The sequence below is a fragment of the Zychaea mexicana genome (genome assembly GCF_025766255.1).
Source record: "Zychaea mexicana strain RSA 1403 chromosome Unknown BDB00scaffold_244, whole genome shotgun sequence".
In the NCBI taxonomy this organism is placed as follows: Eukaryota; Fungi; Mucoromycota; class Mucoromycetes; order Mucorales; family Lichtheimiaceae; genus Zychaea; species Zychaea mexicana.
Window position 1 is genome coordinate 1 of NW_026516907.1, and position 26,827 is coordinate 26,827.

A 26,827-nucleotide genomic window follows, 5' to 3' on the forward strand; every position below is an offset into this window, starting at 1 on the left:
TATACTTTCACTTTTGTATACATATCATTTTAGATTTCTTATTTCTTTCGCACAATGCCTGCCATTAGTAAAACTTATAGTCCGCTATCTTTAACTTCTGTAGGGTTTAGTGTAGTAGCAGTTGTAGCAGTGAGCGAAGCGAACGAGTTTCGGGTTGTAGGTAGGCGTAGCAGTAAGTAAGCTCGCGAAGCGAGCTTTGGTTAGGGTTTAGAAGGGGGGTGTGGGGGGGAACCCCCACCTTGGGGGTCTGGGGGGAACCCCCAGGAAACATCCAATCCGTTGAATGACCCGGAGCGCAGCGAAGGGGCTCATTCAGCCGAGCGAAGCGAGGCAGGTGGATGTTGATAAAAACTATTGGTAATAAATTTTTTGTTGGTAAATTTTCCTTTTTATGTCCAACAATACTTTCTATTTCATATGATGCAGTTGCACACTGTTTACCTTTTATATTTCTTCTTCTTTTTCTAGTACGCTCATTAAAATTAGGAATATCATTATCATTTTCACTATTTTTTAATTCATCTGATTCACTATCATTATCTATAACCATTGTATTATTTGATACTGTCATATTTAATAAATCATTTTGTAGTTGTACCATTCTATCAAGTTTATCTTTATTTTGTTTATTACTACTAACAACTATATCAATTAATTTTTTTCAATAGGAAAATCAAAATCATGACTATGCCATAATTTATGGTGAGGTAAAACAGGTATATTAAATAATTCAACGAATTTTGTAATATTCTTTAATAAACAAGCTACTTGAAATTGGAGGTTATAAAATTTAATATTATCTATTTTTACAATTGATTTATTATTATTAAATCGATAAAATTTATTGCCAATTTCAGAAAACTGATTTTCAATTTTACTTCTAAAGCTTCCAAATGTATTATTAAAATGTTCTTCAGTAATAGTTAGATTTTCATTTATATTTTTACGTATTGGATAAACAAAGTTATCATTGTTAAAATCATATCCAAAATAAATGATGATATAATCATTTTATTTTACCAATGAAATTTTTAATTTCATTTTTTTATTAGTCAAATATTAAAATATAAATTAAGAAATAAATTTTATTTATTTCTACTAGTAGAAATGGGATTAACCCATTTCTTTTTTAAAACTTTTAGAAAATATAAAAAACCAATAATTAATTATTGGATTTTTTAATTGTTTTGAAATAATGTGCCAAAAAAATATTTGTAGTTACACAAATATCTTGGCATTAATTATTTCTAGAAGTAATAGATAAATAATTTTGCAAACATTTATGTTTACTAACAATTATATTTCTTTTTATTTAAACATTGAAAAACAATTATTTTTAATAAAAATAATTATGTTTTTGTAACCAACAAGGTAATACAGTACCCACTATCCTGTCGTGCTCCCATTTACGAAGGGGACCATGAAGACCAACAAAAAAGGGTAAGCACAGGAAAGAAAATGTATAAAAGTAATTCTACTGATATTTTCATTGCAAAGAACCGATGGACAAGCCCAAGGTTCAGCCGACTTGCGATTTTCTGATCTGTCAATAAATTTCGCATACAGTGGTTTACGCGAACAGGGCTTGTTGATCACGGAAATCAAACCACCTCACAAGATAAGGACTGGAAGTAGACCAGATCTGGTGAAGCTCGCCAACGAGATGAAGGCGTCGATCGATAAGATGGTGGAGGATGGCTGTGATGACAAAGATATAGGCAACTAGTTGTTAAAGATAGTACTCAGTTGAATTGATAGAATCCATTATATCTTATCAACTAAATATAATTAAAAAAATCAAAAAAACTGAATTTTTTTCTAATAAAAAAAACAAGATGGATAAAAAATTTGATGATAATATTAATCATGAAGTTAATGAGATTATTATAAATGAATGGCAATTTTTGAATAATAATTGGCCTATTATGTATAATAAATATAAGCATAGAACAGAGATTAAAGATGTAGACTTTATTGATGATATTAAAATAGAACTAAAAAATAAAATTGGTTATGTGGCAGTATTTTTTTTCCTTACTATGCTGTATGGTGTTTGTGAATATCCTGGACCATATAGTGAGTTAGAAAAAGGATTAGTAATATTATATCATTTAGTATGTGGTGAAACAGGTCAATATATGAATAGATATATGAAATATTCTTCCTTTTATGCTATATATCAAAAGTTTTAGATAGATAATTATAAAGTTTTAAATAAAAAAGTTGATGAATTTTTATCCAAAATGTTTTCATCTCCAAAATTAAGAATTTATAGTGCATTAAAAAGAAATCCTAAACAATTTAAACATGTGACACTGATTATAGATGGACATGATTCTAAAATCAACTATGTTAATACAAATATTAAAAGGGAAAAATTATATTCCTACAAGCTAAAAAAACCTGGATGTAGAACTCAAATTATTTGTGATATAAATGAAATGATTTTGTGGGTATCTAAAAGTGAATTTTGTAGTGAAAGTTCTGATGGTAATATGTTTTTAAATATGAAGTTATATAATAAATTGTATATTACAGATTGTTTAGCTATGGATGGAGGTTATCTATTATTTTTAAATCAATTTTATCAAATTTCAGAAGAAAAAGGAAAGTCATACTCAGATGATAATTTTATTTATCCTATTAGAAAAGATATTGGAGTTGATTTAACTTATCATGAAACACATTATAATGATATTTTTGGAAGTTTTAGATCTATTATCGAAAATGAATTTTCAGTATTGGGTAGTAAATTTAATAGGTTTAATAATAATCATAAGGCTACAAAAATGCATGATATAAAGCATTATAATTTACAATTTAAAGTAGCTTGCTTATTTAAAAATTTACATAAATTTATAGATGACTTTGGTATTAATATTCAATCTCATCATAAATTATGGGAAACAAAAGGTTTTAATTTCTCTATTGAAGGAAAAATGATAGATATTGTTATATCAAATGAAATTAAAGTTAAAGAAAAAACCAAACGAATTGAAGAACTACAACAAAAATTACTATCAATGGAATTAAATGATGATATTGATATTATAATTAGTGAACATGAAATGGATGTTGATAATAATAGTTCTGATTCTGAATTAGATGTTCCAAAGGAATATAATAAAAATAAAAGAAAAAGAAATAAAGGTAAAAATAAAGTTACTGATATAAATAAATTTAGAAATAATGATAAAAAGGTATATGAAATTGAACGCATTATTGGTCATAAAGTTATTGATAATGAATATCAGTTTTTGATTAAATAGAAAGATTATTCTGACAATGATAATAGTTGGATTTCTATTAATGAATTTAATCAAAAAGATATGTTAAAAAAGTATACTAATCAAAACCAATTAGTTATTACTTTAAATTAATTTGACACTCTACCCTATATAACAAAATAATTCATAATATTTAAAGACATATTTGGTGTCTTTTTTTTTATTTAGTTATTAAGTAACTTTTCAATAATTTTTCCAAGATTAATATTTCTGCTATTACATATATACAGTGGACCCCCGCTTTTTTCAAGGCTGCCATTCCTGAGCACTCTTGAAAATAAAGCGGGTTTGAATTTCATCGGGGGAAGGGTAGCAGCAGCAATCTTCCGGATAAACTTTTAAAATTTAGCTGAAACTTTCTCACTACTGTACAGTACTGTTTCTAAATCCATACTGCCACATGCTTTTTTGCTTTATATTATATGGAATATATATTTTCTACAATTACCTGACACACAGCTCTACTTGTTTAAGATTTTGATAAACATATAATGACTTCCCTAGTTTCTCTTGAGATCCGATCTTATCAATTACTTGCTCCAATAAATAAAGAAAAAACGAATGACAGCCGTGAGAAGCCAGCAAACTCACTTCTGAAACAACACCATTCACTACTTGAGATCAGTCTTATCTGCTTTTTAGAGGAAGGCTCCCTCAAAGAAAGGCTTAGACAAGTGAGAGACCACTTGGGCCAACAGCAAATAAATGGGACACAGAGCACCTTAACCTCTTTTTTTAGAGCATAATAATAGGCATACATGGTCATAAACGTAGATATACACCTCAAATTCGCAAATTGTATTAGAAATATTCATACATCTTTATATGAATACCATCCACATGATGTTGCAAAATATAGATACTTCACCCCCGTATAGAGTTCAAGGGTAAAAGATATATTGAAAATGAAAAATAACGAGGTATTGAAAAATTTATTAATGATTTTGGGTCATTCCCTGGAAATTTCTTGAAAAAGCCCGGGTATTGAAACGAATGGGGTTGAAAAATTCGGGGGTCCACTGTACTTTTTTTTTATTTTTTTTATATCTTTCTTATTTTTTCTGTTTTTTTCTACCAATTTTATAAAGTTATTTATTTTTTCTCTCTTTTTTTTGGTATATGTAGCTTACTATATTTTGAACATAAATAATCTGGCTTATTATCACCAATATTTGTCCGTATTTTCTTATGACACATATACCCTTCTTTTTTTCCTCTTTTATGAACATAGGTACATATATTAGGTGATGTGTTTTCATACCAAAAATGATTAGTTTTTGTTATTTCTATTTTTTCTTCAATGATGGTTTTCATCATTTTTTGTTTTTTTTCTTTTGTATTACATATAATTTCATCATCAAAGTATTTTTCCATCACTTGATCCATAATATCTTTAATAGATTTAACTATAGATTGTTTGCATACAAGAAATTCAGTATTTAATAAAGTCATTGTGAAATTTTATCAAATCTTTTGATATTTATCTTTTTTATAAAATTAAAATTCAATTTTTATTTAATTTTAAAGTTGATAAAATAATTTTCAGTTGCTACTTATTTCTGAGTTTTAAAATTAGTTACTAGTCTCCATAAGCGTTTTTGGTCTACAGTGGTCCCCCGCTTTTTGCAGCCCCACTTTTTACAGATCCTCAGTTTTTGCAGATTTTTTTGGAGCATACCCGCTCATCACTTAATAAAATTGCAGTTTCCTCACTTTTTGCATTTTGCAGGCCAAAAATGGGGACCTGCAATTTTCTACTATGGAGACTAGATTACATATTGTTAATTTGGGTTATTGTATGAATTTAATTCAAAATTATGGATTAGATATTTAAAGAAAGAAATAAATTTTAAAATGAAAAAGAACTATATTAATAGAAAATAATAAACAAATTAATAAAATTAAAACTTTATTATTTTTTTAAAACAAAGACAAGAAATATAAAAATTTAGAACTAAAAAAAAATTATTTATTTCTGAATTATATTTTTGAATATAAAGAATTTTAATTTCGTCTAATCAAACATAAAAATATATTAAAATTGAAACTTAATTTTAAAAGAAAATAAAACATAAAAATATATTAAAATTGAAATTTAATTTTAAAAGAAAATAAAACATCCTTTAGATTGTGGAACATCTCATAGTCTGATATTTACAAATCAAATTTGGAGTTTTTAATTGTGCATATTAAAATAACTTATTTTAAAAACAAAATTGAATTTTCTTTATATTATAAAAAGTGCTCTCAAAATGGTTTGCCTAAATGAATTTCTCTCCATCAACTATATCCAATTATGTACAAATTTATGCAACGAACTAGATGTTTTTATGCAATCTGAATTTAATCATTTTATTGAAAAAAACATAATTGAAAAAGTTAATAAAAAAGTTAATAGAAAAATAAAAAATCTTTTTTCTAGTGACTATTTTTTATATCTATCTATTAATAATAATTTCTACACACATAAATTTAAACGTGGAAAAAGAGAAGGTGAATTTTGTGTTAAAAAGATTAGAACAAATCTAGATGGGAATAAAAAAGATTACCTTTGTTGTTCTCATAGTCCTAATCATATAAAAAAGAAAAAAAATACTAAAAAAATAAATAAAAATAATATAAAAGATTCATTGGAACCTCAAGAGGGTCAACAAAATATAAATGTTTTGCCAGATAAATCCTTAAATATATTAAATTATAAAATAAAAAACAGAAAAAATTAAAGAAGAGAAAAAAAACAAAAACAATTTATATAGGAAATAGTGGAAAGTTAAATTTTGATAATATTGTAGAATATATTTAAATATAATAAAAAAAAAAGAATAGAAATATATTAATTTTACTATAGCTACAGTATCTCATTTAAAGGTAATATAAAAAAAAAATAAAAACTTGAGCAAGATAATATACTTTTATTGGAATTAGAAGAATATGAAACCTTATAGATTTGCTCAAAATCTATAATTATGATCTAATCCTCTATTAACTCGAGAGCCTGGGACATAGAGTCTTGAACCAGTGACATCTACATGTAATGTTAATAGATAGTGTCCTTTTGCTCGTCAGTAAGCTTTGGGTATTTTGCATTTACTATAGTGGTGTGGAGGTGTCGCTAGTGCAGTATATAAACATCAAGAATGAGATGACAGCCTTTTATATAAGAGTTGATTTTTAATAAGTAGCCTCAGTACAACACCGATATCTTTTTATTGGTTTACTATCATTGACACTTGATTAACATAATAGACTCAGTCTGTGTAACATCTCATACTCATCCTCACTTTTTGCAGTTCCCCACTTTTTGCAGTTTTTTCCACTAAAAACCGCTGCTGCAAAAAGCGGGGGACCACTGTATTAATCGAAGGTAAGTAATGTTAGACTTTCATAACCTGTAACACATGACCAGGATACAAAGGTTGCTTTGAGCATGGTCCTAACAGGTGAATATAGGATTCAGATGCACCTTGTTTGGAATGGACCTTATCTACCAAGCAACATATCGACTTGTGCCCATATCTGTATTCTTCCTTCCCCAGGATCACCACGACTTTATTCGCTTGCCCAATTGCTACGCTGCTTTGACCACCATGCGGGTAAAATTCTTTTTTACTCTTTTATGCGCCAGTTCAAGTTACACGTTTGTATTAATGCTAACAATTTACGCAGTCCTTGGTTTTGGCGAACGCTGATCGCTGCTTTGCCTTCCACCGTTTAAAAAAGCGTATAACCCTTCGTGCCGACTACATTGTCCGCTCTTACACACCACCAAAATCCAAGAGACAGGAGTCAAGCAAGGAATCCACCAGTACCCATTGATCTCTCTGTATTACTTTTATTATCATCACCTTCACCAAAAATTTTCTCCACACCCGTTCAATTTCATCATACCTTCTTAATACCATTCACCTCCACCATCAAAGCTTTCTCAACTCTCATACAAGCATTATTTTTCTTACCCAATAAATAATTTCACTCATCCTGCTTACCACAGTTTATCCAAAGACCAGCGTAATTGAACATTCTTTTCATCTAAACGACCATGACCATCCACCATCCCTTCATATACATTTGTTGCTCCCGCTCTCCCTTGCCTCCACTCGGTTTCGAAAACAACTCACAATCATCTCCTAAGTATACAAGTGATACTACCCTTTTTACATGTCGATAGGTGACAAAGCGGTTTGCCAAGGCAAGCATTGGCGTGCGGATGATCAGGAGTAGGATATCTGTTGCTGCTTGAATATTCTTTGAAGAACTTGCAGGCGACCAAAGTGGGATACAAAAAAGAGCGATGCAGCCTTGATCATCGACGATAATAAGCCATATTTCAAGTGCTGTACTATGAATTTTCTCCAGATGCATCATGATTTGTAAATCCTTCTGTAACATCAAATGCTTTCTTGATCAACATTAAGTTTGGATAATCCATTGTTTATTCCCTTGTGATTACCTATCCACCATCTTCATCTCAGTCACTTACTGCTGAGGGTACAAACTTAGCGCATATGCTGCAAGGCTTTGTCGCGTTTGATAGTCCTGTCACATTAACTCACCCGGAGTTATTCCTTGTTGAGGATCAGAAAGCAGCTGGCCCCTGGAAAAAACATGTATGAGGATGACTTAGTAATTCTTGGAAATTAAATGAAGATTGCTTTGGAGAAGCTGGTATTAACAGGAGTGGAAGATGGGGAAGTTGTTGGCCTGTTACAGTAGTCTAAGGTCATTGTTGATTAAGGAACCGCAATACTTGTGAGAATATCTGACTTGTTCAAGTATATTAGCTAAGAGGCTACAACGTGGAAGATGAACCTGCATTTCACGGGCAATACCGAATGTTCAGTTTTTAAAAAATTTAGCGGCCCTCGTAATGGCCACAATAATCTTCTGCTCCTTCCGAGCATGATCGAGAGACTCTTCTAGCCAAAGGTAGCTTTTATATTTCTAACGAGCATATGATCTGTGGGGTCCCGAAACGATTTGAAACACGAGGTAGTTTCCTCTTTTACTTTACTTGTTTCTTTTCTGGGACATTTCATATAAACTTGTTTCATTTTTTACATATTGCAAAATACACACGTCAGATCAAGTCCATAACAAATTCTAAGTTAGAATTACTGGTCAACTCGACGAGAAGAACGAAGACGGCAGGAAGGACCAAGTAGGCAACAACTGCTTCCACTGAGAGGCACAAGGTCAACAGGATAATTGCGCTTATCATGATGAAGTAGAACAGGCTCAAAACGAAGTTGATGTATACACTGTGACAAAGACTTTAGAAGCGCAATTGAGCTTCTTCGACTCTTACAATATGGATGTCCAAGCCGACCAGATGATGACATTGATGTTGATGAGCGTCCTATTACTTTCTTGCAGCCAAACGACAGCACCCCACCAATGAAGCGGAACATCACCTTTTGGAATACTTGCAATTGAGCAACCCTAGTCAATATCAGTGCAGAATTTGCCTTAAGATCTTTGGCTTGAGTCAGCTACTTCATGAACACGTAGCAGACCCAAGAGCTTAGATGTCATGCTTGCTGAGCGGATCGCACTAAATCGTCCGTGTGTATGATTTATGGTTAACCATGAGTCGCAAAGCTGCACGGTTCGCTTTAATCCTGAGTTAGTGGATGATGCACGGTTAGCGACTGGGAGTGTCGTTTCGGATAGAAGCGGAAATGGAGATATAGACGAGGATTAAGATACTGTAGAGACGGTGATATTACCGCCACCGATGGTTGTGATAATTGTGGCGGCAGTAGTAGTACAGACTGCCAGCAACATATTTTCTTTGTAACTGTAATCTCTGTATTGAATATAGCCCTTCCCCCTCTCTCTTTTCTCATCCTTTATTCAGCTTATATGGATATGCCCTATCTTGTCCGAATTCTAGAAGAGCGTGACTGAACAAATGCTTTGCCATCATATTTCCCCTCTCTTTCTGTTTGATAGAAGAAAAGCCAAGACAATTTGCCAAGTGATAATAAAGCCATAGTGCGAAAAGATAGTGAAATTAATAAGATATAAAAATTCGATAGTTTGTGAAGCAATGTCACGATAATATTAGGGGTATTCAATTATAAAAATGAAAATTTCGTATGAAATGAAAAATCTCGCCATTACTAAATACAGTTTTCATTTCAAACCCAATAATTGGGGTACTCAATTACTCAATTTTTTTTTTCATTTTCATTCAACTTCCCCTCTTTCAATTCTTTTCATCAAAACATTCACCTTTGTTCCTAAGTATGCCCAGATACAGTGAAAAACAGCAAAACGAACGTGTCCTAGAAGCTTTGGCATGCTTACAGCAAATCGAGAGTACGATGGCCATGATCGACGATGATGAAGATATGTCAGGCGACTCGGATAGCGATAATGATGATGTCTTGCTATCGCATAATTTGCTGTTGTCTATACCTTGGACGGAAGTGTATAACGCAAGTTGCAGTCGACGATACCTTGATAGAGCACAAAAAGTCGCTCGTGCTCCTAGTAGGATTCACTGGCTTTTCAACGAGTTGGACGAACAACGATTTATCCAAGAAGTTAGGATGTCTAAAGATGCATTCTTCTTAATTCTCGATTTGATTAAAGAGAATGCGATCGTTGTTTCAAGTGGCCAGAAACCACAAAAACCTGTATTTGTGCAACTGCTTGTCGCTTTGCGCCGTCTTGGTTTCTACGGAAATGGTGCAAGCATCGGGAATGTTGCCAGATACTTTGGGATTGGAGGTACTACGCGTAATAAACTTAGTTATATACATACGTCTTTACACTTGAGACTTATGTAATGTAATACGTTTTAGAGGGCTCTGTGATCAACTACACAAATAGGTGTATTGAGGCGATCTTGGCTCTTGAAAGTACCTATATCCAATGGCCTAACGATGCAGAAAAGTCCTTATCTAAAAGTGATATAAGTCGTGGATCTGCTTTTGAAGATTGCATCGGTATCATTGACGGCACTCTTTTTCCATTTGCAAGCGAGCCTTGCATTCAGCCGCAAAGCTACTTCTCGTATAAAAAGAAGTATGGTATTTCTGGCATTTTGGTATGCAATAGCCAGAGACAAATCATATATTCATACATCGGCTGGCCAGGCTCTACTCACGACAGCCGCATCTTCAGCAACAGCGCTCTCCGCCATCATCCTGAGCAATACTTCAAGCCTGAAGAGTACCTTCTGGGTGACTCAGGTTTTGAGTGTTTGCCAAACGTTATTGTGCCATTCAAAAAGCCACGCAACGGCAGCTTGACAGATGAACAAGAAATGTTCAATTACAAACTTAGCTCGGTAAGAAAATATACAGTATGGTGTGCTGTAAGGATAGAATTGTATTCACTTAACATTGTTCAAAATCAAAGGTACGAATTCGGATTGAACATATAATTGGAATGCTGAAGATGCGCTTCCAAAGCCTTCGGGAACTACCGCTGCGCTTAATAGATGAAGATGATGTGAAGCCAATAATCCATTGGATTAAGGCTTGTTTTGTTCTACACAACATCATAACTAAACACAATCTCGAAGACATGTACGACGACGAAGAACTTCGGGCTGTCGTTGATGATCAGCAAGAACAACAGCCTGAAAACAATGTGAATTGGACAATCCCGAATAGTGATAGACTGACACCAGGAAAGGCCAGAAGGGAAGAGCTCTTCCATCATGTTATTAACGATCACAATTAGTCATTATATCTGTCATCATGTATCGTATATTTATTCTATTATTACTATCATTATTCTCTTTATCGGATCAACATCAATCTTCTACTACTACTACTTCTTCCATCTCCTCCTCGTCACTGTCATTATCGCTGTCATCATTGTCGTCCTGATCATTCTTGTCTACAATTTCCTGCAGCTCGCTTGCCAACGACTCATCATCATCGTCAAATACGGCTCTTTGAATTGCGTTGTTGGTGAAACCAGCTTCTACCATTATCTTTATCATTGCTGTTTTGGATTCACGATCCTGGATCCGTAATTTCTTTGCCTCTAATTGCTGCCGTTGACGATCCATTCGCTCTTGTTGTAGTTGTTGATAGATATCCAGTTTGCGTTGATGCTCAAAAACATCCATTTTGTGCTTTGCGAGTTCTCGCTTGAGCTTCAAACTTTCTTCCATAAACCGCTTGTTGTCATTATTTATATCCCAGAGTGTTGCTGCTAAGGGGTTCTTTCTTATTTTTTCAGATTTTTTGATTTGAGCACGAGTCGGTTGTGACGACGAGGCTTGTTGGGGCTGCTGTTGCTGTGAGTTGCCCTCATCAATGTCTTCGCCGTCATCGTCGTCATATAGGTTGTCGTCGTCGTTGTTGAAACTTGGATGGTATTGAGTAGGTGAAGAGGGTAATGGTGATGATGAAGGTGGCAGTGCAGATGTTGTAATGTTTTCATTTGAGCGGTTCGTTGGCATGTGCAGAGATTCTGAAAGATAGAGGGGGCGACTGGCGTGGTTATCGCTCATTATCTGTTCCAACTCGTAATAGTATTTGAAGGCGGCTTTAACGTTTTTGTCTATATATTTTGCATTTGTATGTTAGCTTTAAACAAGTATACACTGGCCGATAGTTTGTTCTAATCATTTTGATTACTACATACCACTCTTGTCCTCATCAGCTCCATCCTCGTCATTGTCAATAGCCCCATCACCATAAGGTCCACCGCCACCGGTCTCTCCAATCAAGTCATTGGCTTTGTTAAAGTTGGTGATCCATTCGTTTAACTTGCACGAAACATGGTGTGCTGTTCGATGGGTTAAACCATGACCGTGCAGCTCTCGGACGATCTCGGTAAGTATCACCTTTCTAGTGTCCTTCGAATTGCCCTTGCTTCCTTGAGTCTTTGAATTCTTGGCCGTATTGCCGCCAGTACCTCAGTAGCGTTGATAATTACCAGGTTCAAGCAACCATTCCAACAGTACTGTTTCGGATGACTTGCTGTTAGGGGTAACGTTATCTTTACTCCATGATTTAGTCTTCTTCTTCTCTGTTATATTACATGCAATGTTAGTAAATATTATAACTATACACAGCATGACAACAAGATGACAGAACAAATCAGTTACCTGAAGTCTCGTCCGCATTAGATGGATTTCCCTTACGCCGCTTGTTCTTGTTTCCATCGTTCGACATTGAACTGCTGTTACTGTTAAATGTAAATAATTGCGATTCCGGGATGACAGTCGCCGAGGATGGTTCAGTGATGGAGTTTTCGCGTTGCATGATGTTGATGTATAAGGCCAGAAAAATCAGAAGAGTATGTTTTTGCAAGATATTAAAAAGATATCGTTTATTTACGCGACAAACAAAGTATTTATATGTTTGCTAACCCTGCTGCGGATCCGATGATTAATGCAAAATGTTAAAGAAAAGATGCTAAGGTATGATGTAATTGTCGACTGCGCATACTTTGCTAAGCTATGATGTAATGGTCGACTGCGCCTACTTTGCTAAGCTATGATGTAATGGTCGACTGTGCAACACAAAAGAAAATGGCTGCGGTAAAGGTGTCACGAAATACCAGAAAAGGGAATGGGTTCATTCTCATTTTCATTTTTTGATTTCCTATACGTTCTTATCCGAATGAAAACTGAAAATGAAAATGAAAATTTTCGAGTACCATTTTTAGAAACCGTTCGGATTTTCATTTCATATGAAATTTTCATTTTTGTAATTGAATACCCCTATTATTTTTAATTTTTTCTATGGTGAGGACGGTGGTATTGATGTTGTTGCTGCTGTTCCCAGTGTCCATGAGGACGGTGGTAGTGAGGTTGCGGACGGTGAGGACGGTGGTAGTGGTATTGGTGTTGCTGCTGTCGTCTGTGATGGTGTGGCGGTTGACAGTGACGCTGTTGGGTTCATGACTGCCTCATGCCACTGTCATAAAAGACATACATGATGTTTACACGGTCAACTTACAGCTGATCCAACATTCAAAAAATACATTTGCATTATTTCATGAGACTTATTACCTCAAAATCAAACTTTTCTTTGGCGATTGATTTCACCAGCGTCTAATTGTAATAAAGTATGAGCTTTCTTGTCGTGGAATCGTGTTATTAAAAAAATGAACATTTTGAATTTACCTTCCAATATTTTCTCAGCTCTCTGGCTTTCGCGGCTTTTTCCGGGGGTCCACGCTGAATGATGTCACGTAATTCGTTGGCAAAAGAATTTAACATCATTCGGAAACTTGCCGAGGGACTTGCTTTCTGGTACTGAGATGTAGCTTCCGCTACATCCCAGTTTTCAGCGTTGATCCTTTCAAAGTAACCCATAAGGAAAAAGAAAGGTTTTGACACGGAAAATGTGGTCTATATATTATGCAAAACTTGAATTTTAAACTCAAAAAAACGCAAATTTGGCAGGAGGTTGGAAGAGCTACCCCTTCCCCTTTCCGTGCCTGTTTTAGTAGAGAACTCTGCCTTTTCCCGCTGTCACAGCTTACATGGAACATCGGCATTGTGCTCATCGGATTCAATAGTCGATTTGCCAAGTAAGAAGTTTGTAATGGAGCACTCCTTTTTGTTTATGTACGTGACCGTGGACCAGTCTTTATTTGCCTATATGTATCGGACAATGAAAGGGATATAGACAAGAGAAAGATGTTCGTTATAAAACTGGAGACTACGGGATAAGGAAGAGGAGCGCTGGACAACGACGAAACGGATGGTTGGAACTGGTACGGGAGGAGTGAGAGGTACTGTGTAATGGAGCACTCTTGGCAGGAAATCTTTGGTAGTAGCATGATGAACGACTATGTCTCATGCAACTAAAGTTGAATGACAGTATTGTTGCCATAAATATGGAACTGTTACGATTATTACTACTACTAGCCACCATCATGCAACCCTATCAACAACGGTTATTACTTAATCCTCTTCTTCTACCCCTTCACTTCTTCTGCTGCTTGATCCACATCCTCCACAATACAGCAACTAAGTTACGAAATCTCAAATGACGACAAACTGTTGTTCCTAGAAATGCGTGAAAATGGTTTCACTGTTCATACTAGATAGTATTACATCTTCAGGTAATTCAATCTTTTTATAGCAGTAAAAAAACACCGTTAATATGTAGGAAAGAGCGTTTAGTAAACGCTATTACAGCAAAGTCTTTAGTCATTTCTTGTTTCTACTTTAGCCTACAGCCCGGTTTCGTTATTCATTAAGAAAAATTACGTCAGAGAAGTTTTCAATCACAGAGTAAAATTTTTTCAAGTTCCCACAGCGACGCGTCGCAACTGTACCTTTGTTGTTTGGTCAATTGCTCACCTACAACAATGGCCTCTGCATCTGATAGCCTTGGATACCTTGTCCGTGTCTTTCCCACCTACCCGACCGAAGTAGTTACAGAGACGTTTGACAACCAGCAACAACTTGACGAGTGGGTCAAAGAAAACCCCAAGCAGCATGCCAACTTCATCACCAACAACAAGTACATCTCCGTACCCAAGGCTTCAGATGCACGCCGAAATAATGCCGGCCGTCCTCGGACATTTGAACGTAGTATCACTTTTTTTTGTGATCACTCAAGAGAAACATCGGCTCCAGCTGTCTTTGCTCTGCCTATAGGCTCAACTGAACCTGCTCCCATAAAAAACGTCGACTTGCAAAACCATCTATTAAAGTAAATTGTCGTGCTCGATACCGTATTCAATACTTATTCTCAGGCAAAATCAAACTTATATATCACTGGCAACATCAACACCATGACCCTACCGAGATAACCAATGCAACTCGCTCACAACTCCCCGCTGAAACACGTAAATGGATCGAAGAACTTGTCAATAACAAGTTGGAGTGGGATCAAATTCAGGAACATCTGCGTTTGACTGATAAACAACTTCAAGATGTAAGTATCATCTATACATGTAAAGCAAAACTATGATGATAACTTGTAGAGATGCTAACCTGTGGTATCAGCTCGAGGAAGGCGAAGGACCGTTCCCGGAAGCCTTACGTGTGAAGCAGCATCATGTCATGAATATCATCGCCAACCAACAGTCAAGATTAGCAAGAAAAGATTTAATCGATAAAGAAAGTGTAGTCAAGTGGCTTCTCTTTTTATAAGATCAAGGTTATCAAACGTTGGAATATATCACGGATTCTACTTTTGTTGTTGCATGGATATCACCACGACAAGCTTTGGTAAGAAAAGATATATACTTAAATATAATGCAATGTTCGTATATTAAGATGCGTATGTGCTTTATAGCTGCTCAAGAATCTAAATGAGATCTGTATTGATGCCACACACAAGACTTGCAAATCTATCATCAATGGTCGGGCTGATGCGTATCTGTTTTCTATCGTTGCCAAGCATACAGTTACTGGACAAGGTTACCCTCTTGCGTTTATGATCACAGATAATGAAGATAGTGAAAATTTGCAAGTATGGTTTCGATGGCTCCGAGACAGAATCGAATACACACCAACAAGGATCATGATCGATTGCAGTCCAGTTGAAATTAACAGCATCAGAGCAGTTTATGGTCATCAAGTTCAAGTTCTTCTGTGTCATTGGCACATCAAAAGAGCATGGGAAAAGCACATCACGTCCAAGGTACCTTTTAGTTAGCCACATTATCGTATATTCAATATAACCTTCTTTTTTCTATATGTTGGGTTATAGATCAAAACTACTCTGTCAACAGCCGATACGAAGAAAAGAAGAGATGAAGCTCGTTCTGCCCTTGGTGCTTTGATGAATTGCAAAACTGTCGTTGAATTTGTGCAGGCTTGGGATGAATTTGGTAAAAAATGGCGAGATACATACGAGCATTTTGAATTTTATGGCTATGTGCTGGACTATTGGTATCCTAAGCATCATCTTTGGTGCAAGGCTTGGAGAGAGGTACGTTTAAGGCTCGTTTTAGCTTTATTTTGCGCTTCAATGTTATTTACGGTCGTATATTTAGAATGCGTCCTTCCATACAAATAATCTGATCGAAAGCTGGCATTCCAAACTTAAACGCAAATATCTTCCATACAGTCGCAATCATCGTGCTGATCGTGTAATCTATGTGTTGACGCAGTTGGTCGAAAATGACTATCGTGCTCAAGTCCTGCGTGTTTTGGCTGGTGTTGAAGAAACAACAGCGACTAGAGAAGCTCAACAAAGGAAAAAAGAAGCTTGCAAAAAATTACCAGATGAAGCTGACCGGATGATAACTATTCATGATGATCTTGTATGTATCGTTTCTGTATGTGTGCGTTTACTTTTACAATTGCTAATTGTACTGTGGCAATAGGTTACCTGTCAATCTTTTACTAGTTCTGCATTGTATACTTTAAAGTTTGAAGAAACAGATAGCAATGGCGTTATTGGTTCTTGTAGTTGTGAAGATTTTAAAAAGCGTAACCAGCCATGCAAGCATATATATCTGATCGCATATAACACCACCATTCCAGTAATCATAAACCAAAGTTTTCCTCGCCATTCAACAGCAACAGCATCATCGTCATCATCATCATCATTACCAGCATCATCTTCATTATTTTCGTCGTCAACAACATTAACAGCATCTGTGCAACTACCACCACCATCTTTACAGCAGCAGCAGCAGCAGCAGCATAGAAATGATCTGCTCGCCGAATATGAACGCTCGAAAAATCAAGTTGATAATCTATTTGCAAAAAACAAAACAAACATATCTACAACACAACTAGAGAATATGATTGTTCCACAAAAAAGGCTATACACAGACATAGAAAAAATTATCAATCCAAATGCACGTCCCTCTCGTCAACAATAAAGATCATTATAAATTTTTAGCAAAGATACTTATTACATCATATATTTTGTTTTCTGATACTCTTGGTTGGACTTAGCATATTTTTTCTGGATACAGTTGTTGGACTTGCAATATGGGACTTGGAGTTTCTCTGTGCTTGTGACTGACTAAAAATTCCTCTGACGTAATTTTTCTTGATGAATAGAGCAACTCCAGAGAACCCCGACGAAGGCTGTCACAACGCTGCGGCGGTTTCGAAGGTGACAATTTAAGTGTGGGCTTGTCTCAGAAGCAAAGGTTCCCAGCGACGTCGAACAAGTGCATGCCAAAATGGCGAACAATAACTTTGAACAAATCACCGAATGTAAGCTGGAAATGCGTATGGAAGCTGGAATATACATAGTACTGATTGTGTGCTCTAGATTTTGATGCGTATGTCGCGAAAGCAAAAGGCGTCGTGTCTTTGAAATCCTTCATCGAGGAAAATTCAGACATAATTGACAAGTTTTCGCGTGGAGAGGATGTTGATGTAAGAAGGTTCTGGAACAGCAAGTTTACGGAGTTAGTTACGGAGAGGGGAATCAAGGTCTGTACGAATATTTTCGTTCTAGTTTTCTTTCGTCAGTGTATTCCGAGTTGCTGAACAGGAAGTTTTAGAACTTCAGAAAGGACCAGCCGGACTGGGATGCGGTGCGCTCACCTCTTAAGGTAATCTATATTTCGTGTGATATCAAAAAGAATCTCATAGGTTAAGTTGCTATGTTACAGAAACCTCTGCCAAAAAGCCGCAAAAGGGCCTCATCGTCTTCATCAATATCATCAGCTACAGCATCATCATCATCTTCTTCCCCGTCCTCTTTGCCACCACAGTGCGAGAGCAGCAACAGCAATAGCGTGAAATCAAGTACGGAGAGTACCACCAAAAGAGTAAGTACTAAGCAATAAGAGTAATTATATACATGTGCAGGGGTGCCAGTGAGTGGTGAGTGTATATATACGTTCAAAAGTATGTGTACTTAATAAAATTTTCTTCAAATTAGCGGAAGAAGATTACGATTGCGCTGACCGAACACGTCGAGCCTGTAGTACTGCATGAAAGTACTGATAAGGTAATGCGACTGTCAGTAAATTTATGTGATTGATATTAACCAGCTCGTTATAGTGGGTAGTCGGAGAGGTGCCAGTTACAGAAAAGCTTCTTGAGTACCGTGATCTGAGCATCGAGAAAGGCAAAGAAGGAATGTTGGATGCGTACCAGGAGGAAATGTAAGTGTATTATCATCTATGAGGGCTTTAAACATATGACTAATATACTTGATTTCCACTAGGTCAATCAATGGCATCTTCTTGATCGATGGTCTAGAAAGCGTGTATCCAAGCTCATCGCTTGAATATGGTTTTGACGAGCAGACGTGGGAGCTGATGGTGGAAGAGTGCAATGGCCGATATCCTGTTGAAGAGCTATCGGATTCAGTTATCAAAGCATTAAGTCAATTCGAAAAGGTGCAATTTTATATAGAATGTAATCTTGTCGAGAAAAATGCTCTAATTGACTGATGATATATTTTAGGCTGCTCATAAAAATCTTAACTCCTGCAGCGCAATCGCTGACAAAGTCGACTCAACCTTCATCAAAGAATCGCTTATAAACATGTATGTTGCTGATTTTAAAGGTTTCTAATTGCATTTATGAGTACGTACATATCGTTAATTTATACATATAATACCAGAATATCAGCGTATTCTCCAGATGCCTCCAAGATAATCGATGCAAATGAGAGCACGTTTTCAATTGTAGCGGTCTATGGGGTATATGCATTACCAACTGTTTTCATATAAAAACTATCAGTAACAAATTTTTTGTTGGTAACAAAAATTTAAAATGGTAGCAAATTGAATTTTATCTTTAATAAAAAAATAACCTCTATGAAATCTAATTTATAGTTAAAAGAAAATAAAAAAGTTATAACTTATTTATAAATTGTAATATCCTTTAATTTAATAACTTTAAAAAAGATTTATTTAAATAAAGATATATTTTTTTTTAATTTGTAACTTTTAATGAAATTTGTAACTTTTAAATATTTTTGTAACTTTTATAAAGATAAAAATTTATTAAAGTAGCGGAACGGTAGTGAGCACCTCCTCCTTTAGGCTAGACCTTTAGGTCGACGCCTAACTTGACAGAATAAAGAAATATCATAATTTTGTTATTTATAACAAAAATTATAGATATTGATTATTCTCCTATAATGATTTCAGAATATATAAATGATTTAAATGTGATGCATCATATTTTTTATGAAAAATTAAATAATTTTATCAATGAATAAAATAAATCATAATTTATCTAATATATTTAATCAAAAAGAATTATTAAAAGCATATATTGAAAAACATAGTCTAGGTATATTATAAAAAACATTATATAATATTATATAAAACATTTATGGAAGAATATTATTAAAGCATAGAAAAAAAGGATTACCTAAACTTATTTTTATAGGTTTTCTTTTTTTTTGATTTTTTTTTCAATTTTTATAGGTAGCTTTTTAATTTCTATATCTTTACTATTATTTAATACTGTCCGTTTTTTAGGAATATGTAATTTACTATGTTTGCAATAAAGAAAATCTTTTTTAGTACCTTCAGGTATATTAGTTTTAATCTTATGGGAACAGAATCTACCCTTATGTTTTCCTTTTTTGAACTTATGCATTATTCATACTAAGGTATAGAAAATAATCTGACGAAAATGTTTCTTTTGAATTTTTTATTAATTTTTTTTCGTTTTCTAAGAAATGATCAAATTCAGATTCCATAAAAATATTTATTTCTTCACATAAATTTTTTTAAATTTGAATATGGTTAAGTAGGAGATAATCATTAAGTGCAACCATTATTAAACCTTTGGATGATTTTATTTTTATTTAAAAATAAAATTCAATTTTATAAATAATTTAAATCTTTGGATGATTTTGTTTTTATTTAAAAAATAAAGTTCAATTTTATAATTAATTTAAATTTTTGTTACCAACAAAAAATTTGTTACCAATAGTTTTTATACAAAAACAGTTGGTAATGCATATGCGCCAAGTCAAGAAGCGATTGCTGGATCCAGTATTGTTGTGCTTGAACGTCAGGGTCAAAGAAGCCAAAAGAAGTGATTGCCTTCCAAATGCATTTGACATATTCGTCCTCTTTGGTGTCGTCGTTCTCTTCCAGTGGTTGTAACGCCATTTCACACTGCTCAAAGATTTCTTGAACAGAATCGTCCAACGAAGGGAAAACATCCCCTCCTACTGTTTCTATTTCTGCAAGCTCTTGCTTTGTTAGCAAGTCTTGCCAGCAATCATCCTTGGGATCGATTATGAATAAGTGGACGGTACTGTACATTATTCACATTTGCAAACCATTGTAAGTGTTTAATGTGGTGGGTAGTAAAAAATTTGGATGTCAAAATCTTTAGACTTACTGCTCATAATCGCACTCCATTCCGTATTGAAACATAATATCTTCCAGGTAGACTTTGGCACCGTCTTCCTTGGTGCGCAGCAACCACTTTTTCTCTTCTTCCATGCCTTCGTAATCTTTTTTGAAGCGGTCTTTTGCTTCGGCCGTCAATTCCCACGAGCTACTTTTCGATGTCTGTGTTGATGTCGTGGGTCTGCTTCTTTTCGACGAGCACTGTTCCTTTTTTTTGTTCTGTATCTGTGTTTTGATGTCGTCCCAGTCGATATTTTTCTATTTTAAATAAATCAGTAAGAGGTTGCATTTGATAAGTTTCGTGTCACTCACATCTACTATGTTGTCGACGTTCAACTGCTTCGCTACAATTTGATATCGCTTAATCCAGATACGCTTAATATCTACGCACAAATCAGTGTTTGCAGCTACTTCATTACAGCGTGTGTAGAGAAAATCTCGCAAAGAGGGTTCCTTTTCCGAGGCCATGCAGATTTTGACATATGTTTCGATTGCTAAGTGCACAGAGTAGGATTAGTAGAGATTTTATTTGGAAACTGTTTCAACATACATTGCTGCGCTTTAAGTTCGCAATCAGTGCTAGTAGATGTTGCCATGGGAATAATGGTTGCCTTGAAAACGAAAGTATCCTTATTATGAGGTTTCTGTAAAGGTGGATTGGAAGGGCAGGAAACCGAATCTGAAAAATCGGGCAGGTCTATTTGCACACCCCCTCATGCACACCCCCAGTCACACCCAGGTAGGATTTCCGTTACACACACCCCGCTGACATTTCTTTCGTGCACACCCCCTCACACCCTTTTGACTAAAAAGAATTGGCAGTATGCATAAAGAAAATTGATACAGGATTCGTCCATTAGTCTAAGTATAAGGTGTTGGCAAAAAGAATAAAAAAAGAGAAAGTGGCAGGGAAAGTAAGAAAGGTAGCGAAAAAGTAAGAGGATCAAGTGTCAAGTAGCTGATTAATTATTTCGGTTACAGGTGGTTAAGTCTTCGCCCTCAAAATCAAATGCGTGAATGGGATGCACTTCTTCGTTATTGGGAATCGTGAAATCGGGAAACGGTCGAATAGACCGCTCAAATGAATCTTCAAAAAGGGGATACCAAGGATCATTGTGATTGCTTTTGTGTGGTTCACGACCCTCAGGCAATATTTCAGGCCACTGGATAGCTGCGTCGTTTTTGGTCATAACGAGTATGAAGTGGTTTCCAATAAGCTGGAGGACGATCGGGTCGGTGCTCTTGGCGTGTACTGGGTTGGTTGTTAAAGGGAAGAAAATGTGCGATTGTGCGCCATCTATAACAATTGGCGTTTCGAACGTATCAGCGGCAATTTGACTGCATTCAGGCGAGATGAACCATTCACTTGAATATGGATCGAGTACTTTTAGTAAACGACCCTTGTCGTAGTATTAGTAAAGCGTATTGGCGTTGGAGAGGTACTGATCGAGCATCTTGGTCTTGACATCGATGTATCGCTCCTCTGTGTTATACAGCTCAACAGCTAAGGCCCGAAAGCCACAGTTACCATCTGGCATGGGATTATGCATCAATTCAACAGCTGATGGAGGGATCCATTTGCAAACAAGGTTGAGGTTGGGTACAAAGCGAATTTTTGGAGGAGGAGGGATGGTAAGTGCCATGTTGTTTGCTTCATTTGTTGTTGTTGGCTCCATCTTTCCGTTCCTATAGATATTAAGAATTTAAATAAAGAATCGGCTATACATCTTAATGCATAAAACTTTAATATATTGCTGCAGCATCACGACCAATGCCGGTGTTTGCTTTCTTTCGGCTTTGAGAGTCTTGATGCTCTAAAGCGATCAGCTCACGCTTGTTGCTGCTGCTTTGTGGTTTTTGGGTGCTTTTGGGGATTGATTTTGGCTGCTGAAGCTGCTCAACGTCGATGAACATACCATCATTGATAGATTTTAGGTGCGCGAGGAGAGTTTGCACGTTGTTGATTATCTGGAAAGCGGTGTATAAGATTGTTGAGGCGTGTGAGCTCTCCTTCGATTTGCGATTCCAGGCTTGGGGCTGTAAATGAACCAGTCATCGCCAAAATGTTGCTATTGCTATTGCTTGTTGTGTTTGGTTTTCCTAATAACAACAAAAATCAGCTACTGTACGTTATAAATATAACAGCTTTTACATAACAGCCATGACTACCTTGAGATGCCGTTTTCTCAGGATAAAGGTGCCAGCGTCTGGGAATTAAGCTTAATGGGATTTCACCCTATGGTGGAAGCACATGGCAGCACGGAATATCATAATGATACTTGATTGCACATTGGCAGTGATCAGTCTTTAACGGATTATTGACTGTTAGCTCGTCACGGATGGCATAGAAAGCGAACTTGGAAGTTTTACGTTCCAAAGCTGCCAAACGCTGCTTTTGCTGTGGTGGGATATGCGAGTTTCCGCCAAAACGTTCCTTGTCGATCTGGCGCTTCCAATTCAAGTTCTAATATAAGGAAGAAAGCATGTAAGAGCCGCGTCACTAACGGATCAATATAATTACTATAAGAGATAAACCTTCAATCGATAAAACTCGTCAGTTTGCGTAAAGGCAGTTAGGAGATTGCCACTTGAGGACATAATTGCCTTTTCATGTTAGCATGCGTCCCTTCGACTCTATTTGTGCTGTCATTTCCGAAATGCTTTACATAAGTGAGACGATTGCCTACCCACTTGTCTTTTGAAGCAAGCTTTCTGTATACCGAAAAAACATGTTGAAGTCCAAGTATCATGTGGTCAAAAAATCCGTGCTTATTCAATTTTACACACCTTTGCCAATAGTCCATGACAACGTCGGGTCTTTTTGCTATTTGAGCAGCCTCCTCATACATCTTCATTGCCTTTTCTTCGAGCTTCTCGTTCGAAATCGTGGATCGCATATCGTTGAACTTGTCTTGATACTCACTAGCCATTAAAAAATTGATAGCTTTCTTCAGTTCCTCGTAATGGTCCTTGACATCAAAAAGCTTGCGTAGGTTGACCCTGAAGTTGCGTCGTATAAGGATCTTGCATAGGATCTTCTTCGCCGTTGGAAAAACGCGGTCAAGAGCACCGGTCAAAGCAGATTCGCTGTCTGTTACAAACACACCAGGGGACGAAACCTGATCAAGTGGCCAAACGACAGTTTGAAGGTTGCGAATCACCCAATCGTAGCTGTCGTTGTTTTCCTCTGATACCCAGCAGCCAGCAATGCAGAAAGTCATCAATTGGGGATATCCGATATTGCCATTCCAACAATGTTGATAAATGGCAACCGGTGCTTGTTTGTCTTGTAAGTGGCGTCCAAGGTAACAACTTCCGGGAATTGGCGAGCGAGTGCGATTGCCGATCTGTGCGCAAAGAAGAGAGACTGCAAAAAGCGTTTGTCGCCTTCTTGTTTTGCTTTCCATTGGACTTCGTACTCGTCTTCTTGAAGCTTTTTGATTAGCTGGAACATTGCATGATCTGGGTCGTTGTTGAAGATGCGCTGACGAAGATTGGTGATGTCCTTAGGATGAGCAATCTTGTTCTTGCTGGCAAGATACGACAATACAGCTTTGTTGGTTGCATGCGCCTGTACCATCTTCATAACGACCTCCTCATCGTGATCGAGTTTACGGAGCATAGGGTACGACGAAAGCTCGTTTGCCAACTCATGGTTATGACCGCCATCATAGAAAGAGACTATGTGCCATTGGTTGCTGGTCTGGTTCAAAGGATGAAGGATCATTTCGAATTTGCAACCAAACCACTGAGAGTCCCTTTGACGAGTGTCGATCTTTTTACCCTTGGATGATGCAATGGCCGTGCCCTCGTCATCTACAATAACCATTTGTCTTGTCGTGGTCTTCTGCTCTTCACATACGCCCTTGTTGACTGGCTCACCATAATGCTTGCAAGCAATCTGGAGCTTCCTCTTATTTCCCGTCTTATTACTTCTAATAGTACGCAACGAGACACCATTTTCTTTGCCCCATACATAGCAGGCAGTCTTTGCGGCATCGAATCCATCCCATGTAGTGCTAAGTTCTTCTGGAATTGAGGTCATTGTTTTTGACATTGCATATAAATGAGCAGTAATGAGGTAGTTAGAAATTTTAAAAAATAAAAGCGCGTTTGTATCACATCAATGTTCCTGGATTTTTACATAATAAAACTGTCCGTCCTATGTATACCCATATACAATGATGATAGGTAAAGACGTGTTTCATATATATTTCTATCTAAGCATATACTTTATGCTAGATCATTTCTTTATTGCAAGTTCGCATAGCTTCAGGAATAAGCTGCATTACTGTAACTTTAATAAAGGATGTGCATGACCAAAATATTTTGCACAATTTTCAGTCAAAAGGGTGTGAGGGGGTGTGCACGAAAGAAATGTCAGCGGGGTGTGTGTAACGGAAATCCTACCTGGGTGTGACTGGGGGTGTGCATGAGGGGGTGTGCAAATAGACCTGCCCGATTTTTCAGATTCGGTTTCCTGCCCTTCCAATCCACCTTTACAGAAACCTCATAATAAGGATACTTTCGTTTTCAAGGCAACCATTATTCCCATGGCAACATCTACTAGCACTGATTGCGAACTTAAAGCGCAGCAATGTATGTTGAAACAGTTTCCAAATAAAATCTCTACTAATCCTACTCTGTGCACTTAGCAATCGAAACATATGTCAAAATCTGCATGGCCTCGGAAAAGGAACCCTCTTTGCGAGATTTTCTCTACACACGCTGTAATGAAGTAGCTGCAAACACTGATTTGCGCGCAGATATTAAGCGTATCTGGATTAAGCGATATCAAATTGTAGCGAAGCAGTTGAACGTCGACAACATAGTAGAAGTGAGTGACACGAAACTTATTAAATGCAACCTCTTACTGATTTATTTAAAATAGAAAAATATCGACTAGGACGACATCAAAACACAGATACAGAATAAAAAAAAGGAACAGTACTCGTCGAAAAGAAGCAGACCCACGACATCAACACAGACATCGAAAAGTAGCTCGTGGGAATTGACGGCCGAAGCAAAAGACCGCTTCAAAAAAGATTACGAAGGCATGGAAGAAGAGAAAAAGTGGTTGCTGCGCACCAAGGAAGACGGTGCCAAAGTCTACCTGGAAGATATTATGTTTCAATACGGAATGGAGTGCGATTATGAGCAGTAAGTCTAAAGATTTTGACATCCAAATTTTTTACTACCCACCACATTAAACACTTACAATGGTTTGCAAATGTGAATAATGTACAGTACCGTCCACTCATTCATAATCGATCCCAAGGATGATTGCTGGCAAGACTTGCTAACAAAGCAAGAGCTTGCAGAAATAGAAACAGTAGGAGGGGATGTTTTCCCTTCGTTGGACGATTCTGTTCAAGAAATCTTTGAGCAGTGTGAAATGGCGTTACAACTACTGGAAGAGAACGATGACACCAAAGAGGACGAATATGTCAAATGCATTTGGAAGGCAATCACTTCTTTTGGCTTCTTTGACCCTGACGTTCAAGCACAACAATACTGGATCCAGTAATCGCTTCTTGACTTGGCGCATATGCATTACCAACTGTTTTTGTATCTACTATTGGTAACAAATTTTTTGTTGGTAAATTTTCCTTTTTATGTCCAACAATACTTTCTATTTCATATGATGCAGTTGCACGCTGTTTACCTTTTATATTTCTTCTTCTTTTCCTAGTACGTTCATTAAAATTAGGAATATCATTATCATTTTCACTATTTTTTAATTCATCTGATTCACTATCATTATCTATAACCATTGTATTATTTGATACTGTCATATTTAATAAATCATTTTGTAGTTGTACCATTCTATCAAGTTTATCTTTATTTTGTTTATTACTACTAACAACTATATCAATTAATTTTTTTCAATAGGAAAATCAAAATCATGACTATGCCATAATTTATGGTGAGGTAAAACAGGTATATTAAATAATTCAACGAATTTTGTAATATTCTTTAATAAACAAGCTACTTGAAATTGGAGGTTATAAAATTTAATATTATCTATTTTTACAATTGATTTATTATTATTAAATCGATAAAATTTATTGCCAATTTCAGAAAACTGATTTTCAATTTTACTTCTAAAGCTTCCAAATGTATTATTAAAATGTTCTTCAGTAATAGTTAGATTTTCATTTATATTTTTACGTATTGGATAAACAAAGTTATCATTGTTAAAATCATATCCAAAATAAATGATCATATGATCATTTTATTTTACCAATGAAATTTTTAATTTCATTTTTTTATTGGTCAATATTAAAATATAAATTAAGAAATAA

General features: G+C 35.8%; 5 protein-coding genes across 5 annotated transcripts; 2 read left to right on the top strand and 3 right to left on the bottom strand.

Annotated features, from left to right (window-relative positions):
- Nucleotides 1–11,889: 11,889 nt before the first annotated feature.
- BDB00DRAFT_793768 (uncharacterized protein) lies at nt 11,890–12,520 on the bottom strand (the record flags this gene model as incomplete). Its single annotated transcript, XM_053121248.1, has 3 exons — nt 11,890–12,170; nt 12,192–12,284; nt 12,364–12,520. 3 exons carry the CDS (start codon nt 12,518–12,520, stop codon nt 11,890–11,892), a joined length of 531 nt encoding a protein of 176 aa, XP_052972233.1.
- Nucleotides 12,521–13,000: 480 nt separating this feature from the next.
- Nucleotides 13,001–13,578, bottom strand: BDB00DRAFT_880396 (uncharacterized protein; the record flags this gene model as incomplete). Its single annotated transcript, XM_053127987.1, has 3 exons — nt 13,001–13,177; nt 13,273–13,314; nt 13,387–13,578. The coding sequence occupies 3 exons, from the start codon at nt 13,576–13,578 to the stop codon at nt 13,001–13,003; spliced, it is 411 nt and encodes a 136-aa protein (XP_052972234.1).
- Nucleotides 13,579–17,164: 3,586 nt separating this feature from the next.
- On the top strand, nt 17,165–18,842 carry BDB00DRAFT_943843 (uncharacterized protein). Its single transcript, XM_053129467.1, has 9 exons — nt 17,165–17,400; nt 17,459–17,622; nt 17,694–17,744; nt 17,805–17,963; nt 18,077–18,145; nt 18,199–18,302; nt 18,365–18,539; nt 18,607–18,689; nt 18,775–18,842. Exons 1-9 carry the CDS (start codon nt 17,367–17,369, stop codon nt 18,812–18,814), a joined length of 879 nt encoding a protein of 292 aa, XP_052972235.1. The 5' UTR covers nt 17,165–17,366; the 3' UTR covers nt 18,815–18,842.
- Nucleotides 18,843–21,880: 3,038 nt separating this feature from the next.
- BDB00DRAFT_864116 (uncharacterized protein) lies at nt 21,881–22,242 on the bottom strand (the record flags this gene model as incomplete). The annotated part of the gene is made up of 1 exon (XM_053126151.1): nt 21,881–22,242. A coding segment is annotated over exon 1 (172 nt), but the record flags the coding sequence as incomplete, so codon positions are not given.
- A 3,336-nt stretch (nt 22,243–25,578) lies between these two features.
- BDB00DRAFT_793772 (uncharacterized protein) lies at nt 25,579–26,049 on the top strand (the record flags this gene model as incomplete). The annotated part of the gene is made up of 2 exons (XM_053121249.1): nt 25,579–25,682; nt 25,770–26,049. 2 exons carry the CDS (start codon nt 25,579–25,581, stop codon nt 26,047–26,049), a joined length of 384 nt encoding a protein of 127 aa, XP_052972237.1.
- Between the last annotated feature and the right edge of the window lie 778 nt (nt 26,050–26,827).

Excerpts from the sequence above, each read along its gene's own strand:
- BDB00DRAFT_943843 (XM_053129467.1), top strand. The coding sequence starts at position 17,367 with ATGGCGAACAATAACTTTGAACAAATCACCGAAT. Across the intron at positions 17,745-17,804 it reads CGGTGCGCTCACCTCTTAAG|AAACCTCTGCCAAAAAGCCG; the intron begins GTAATCTATATT and ends GCTATGTTACAG. Across the intron at positions 18,540-18,606 it reads CATTAAGTCAATTCGAAAAG|GCTGCTCATAAAAATCTTAA; the intron begins GTGCAATTTTAT and ends GATATATTTTAG.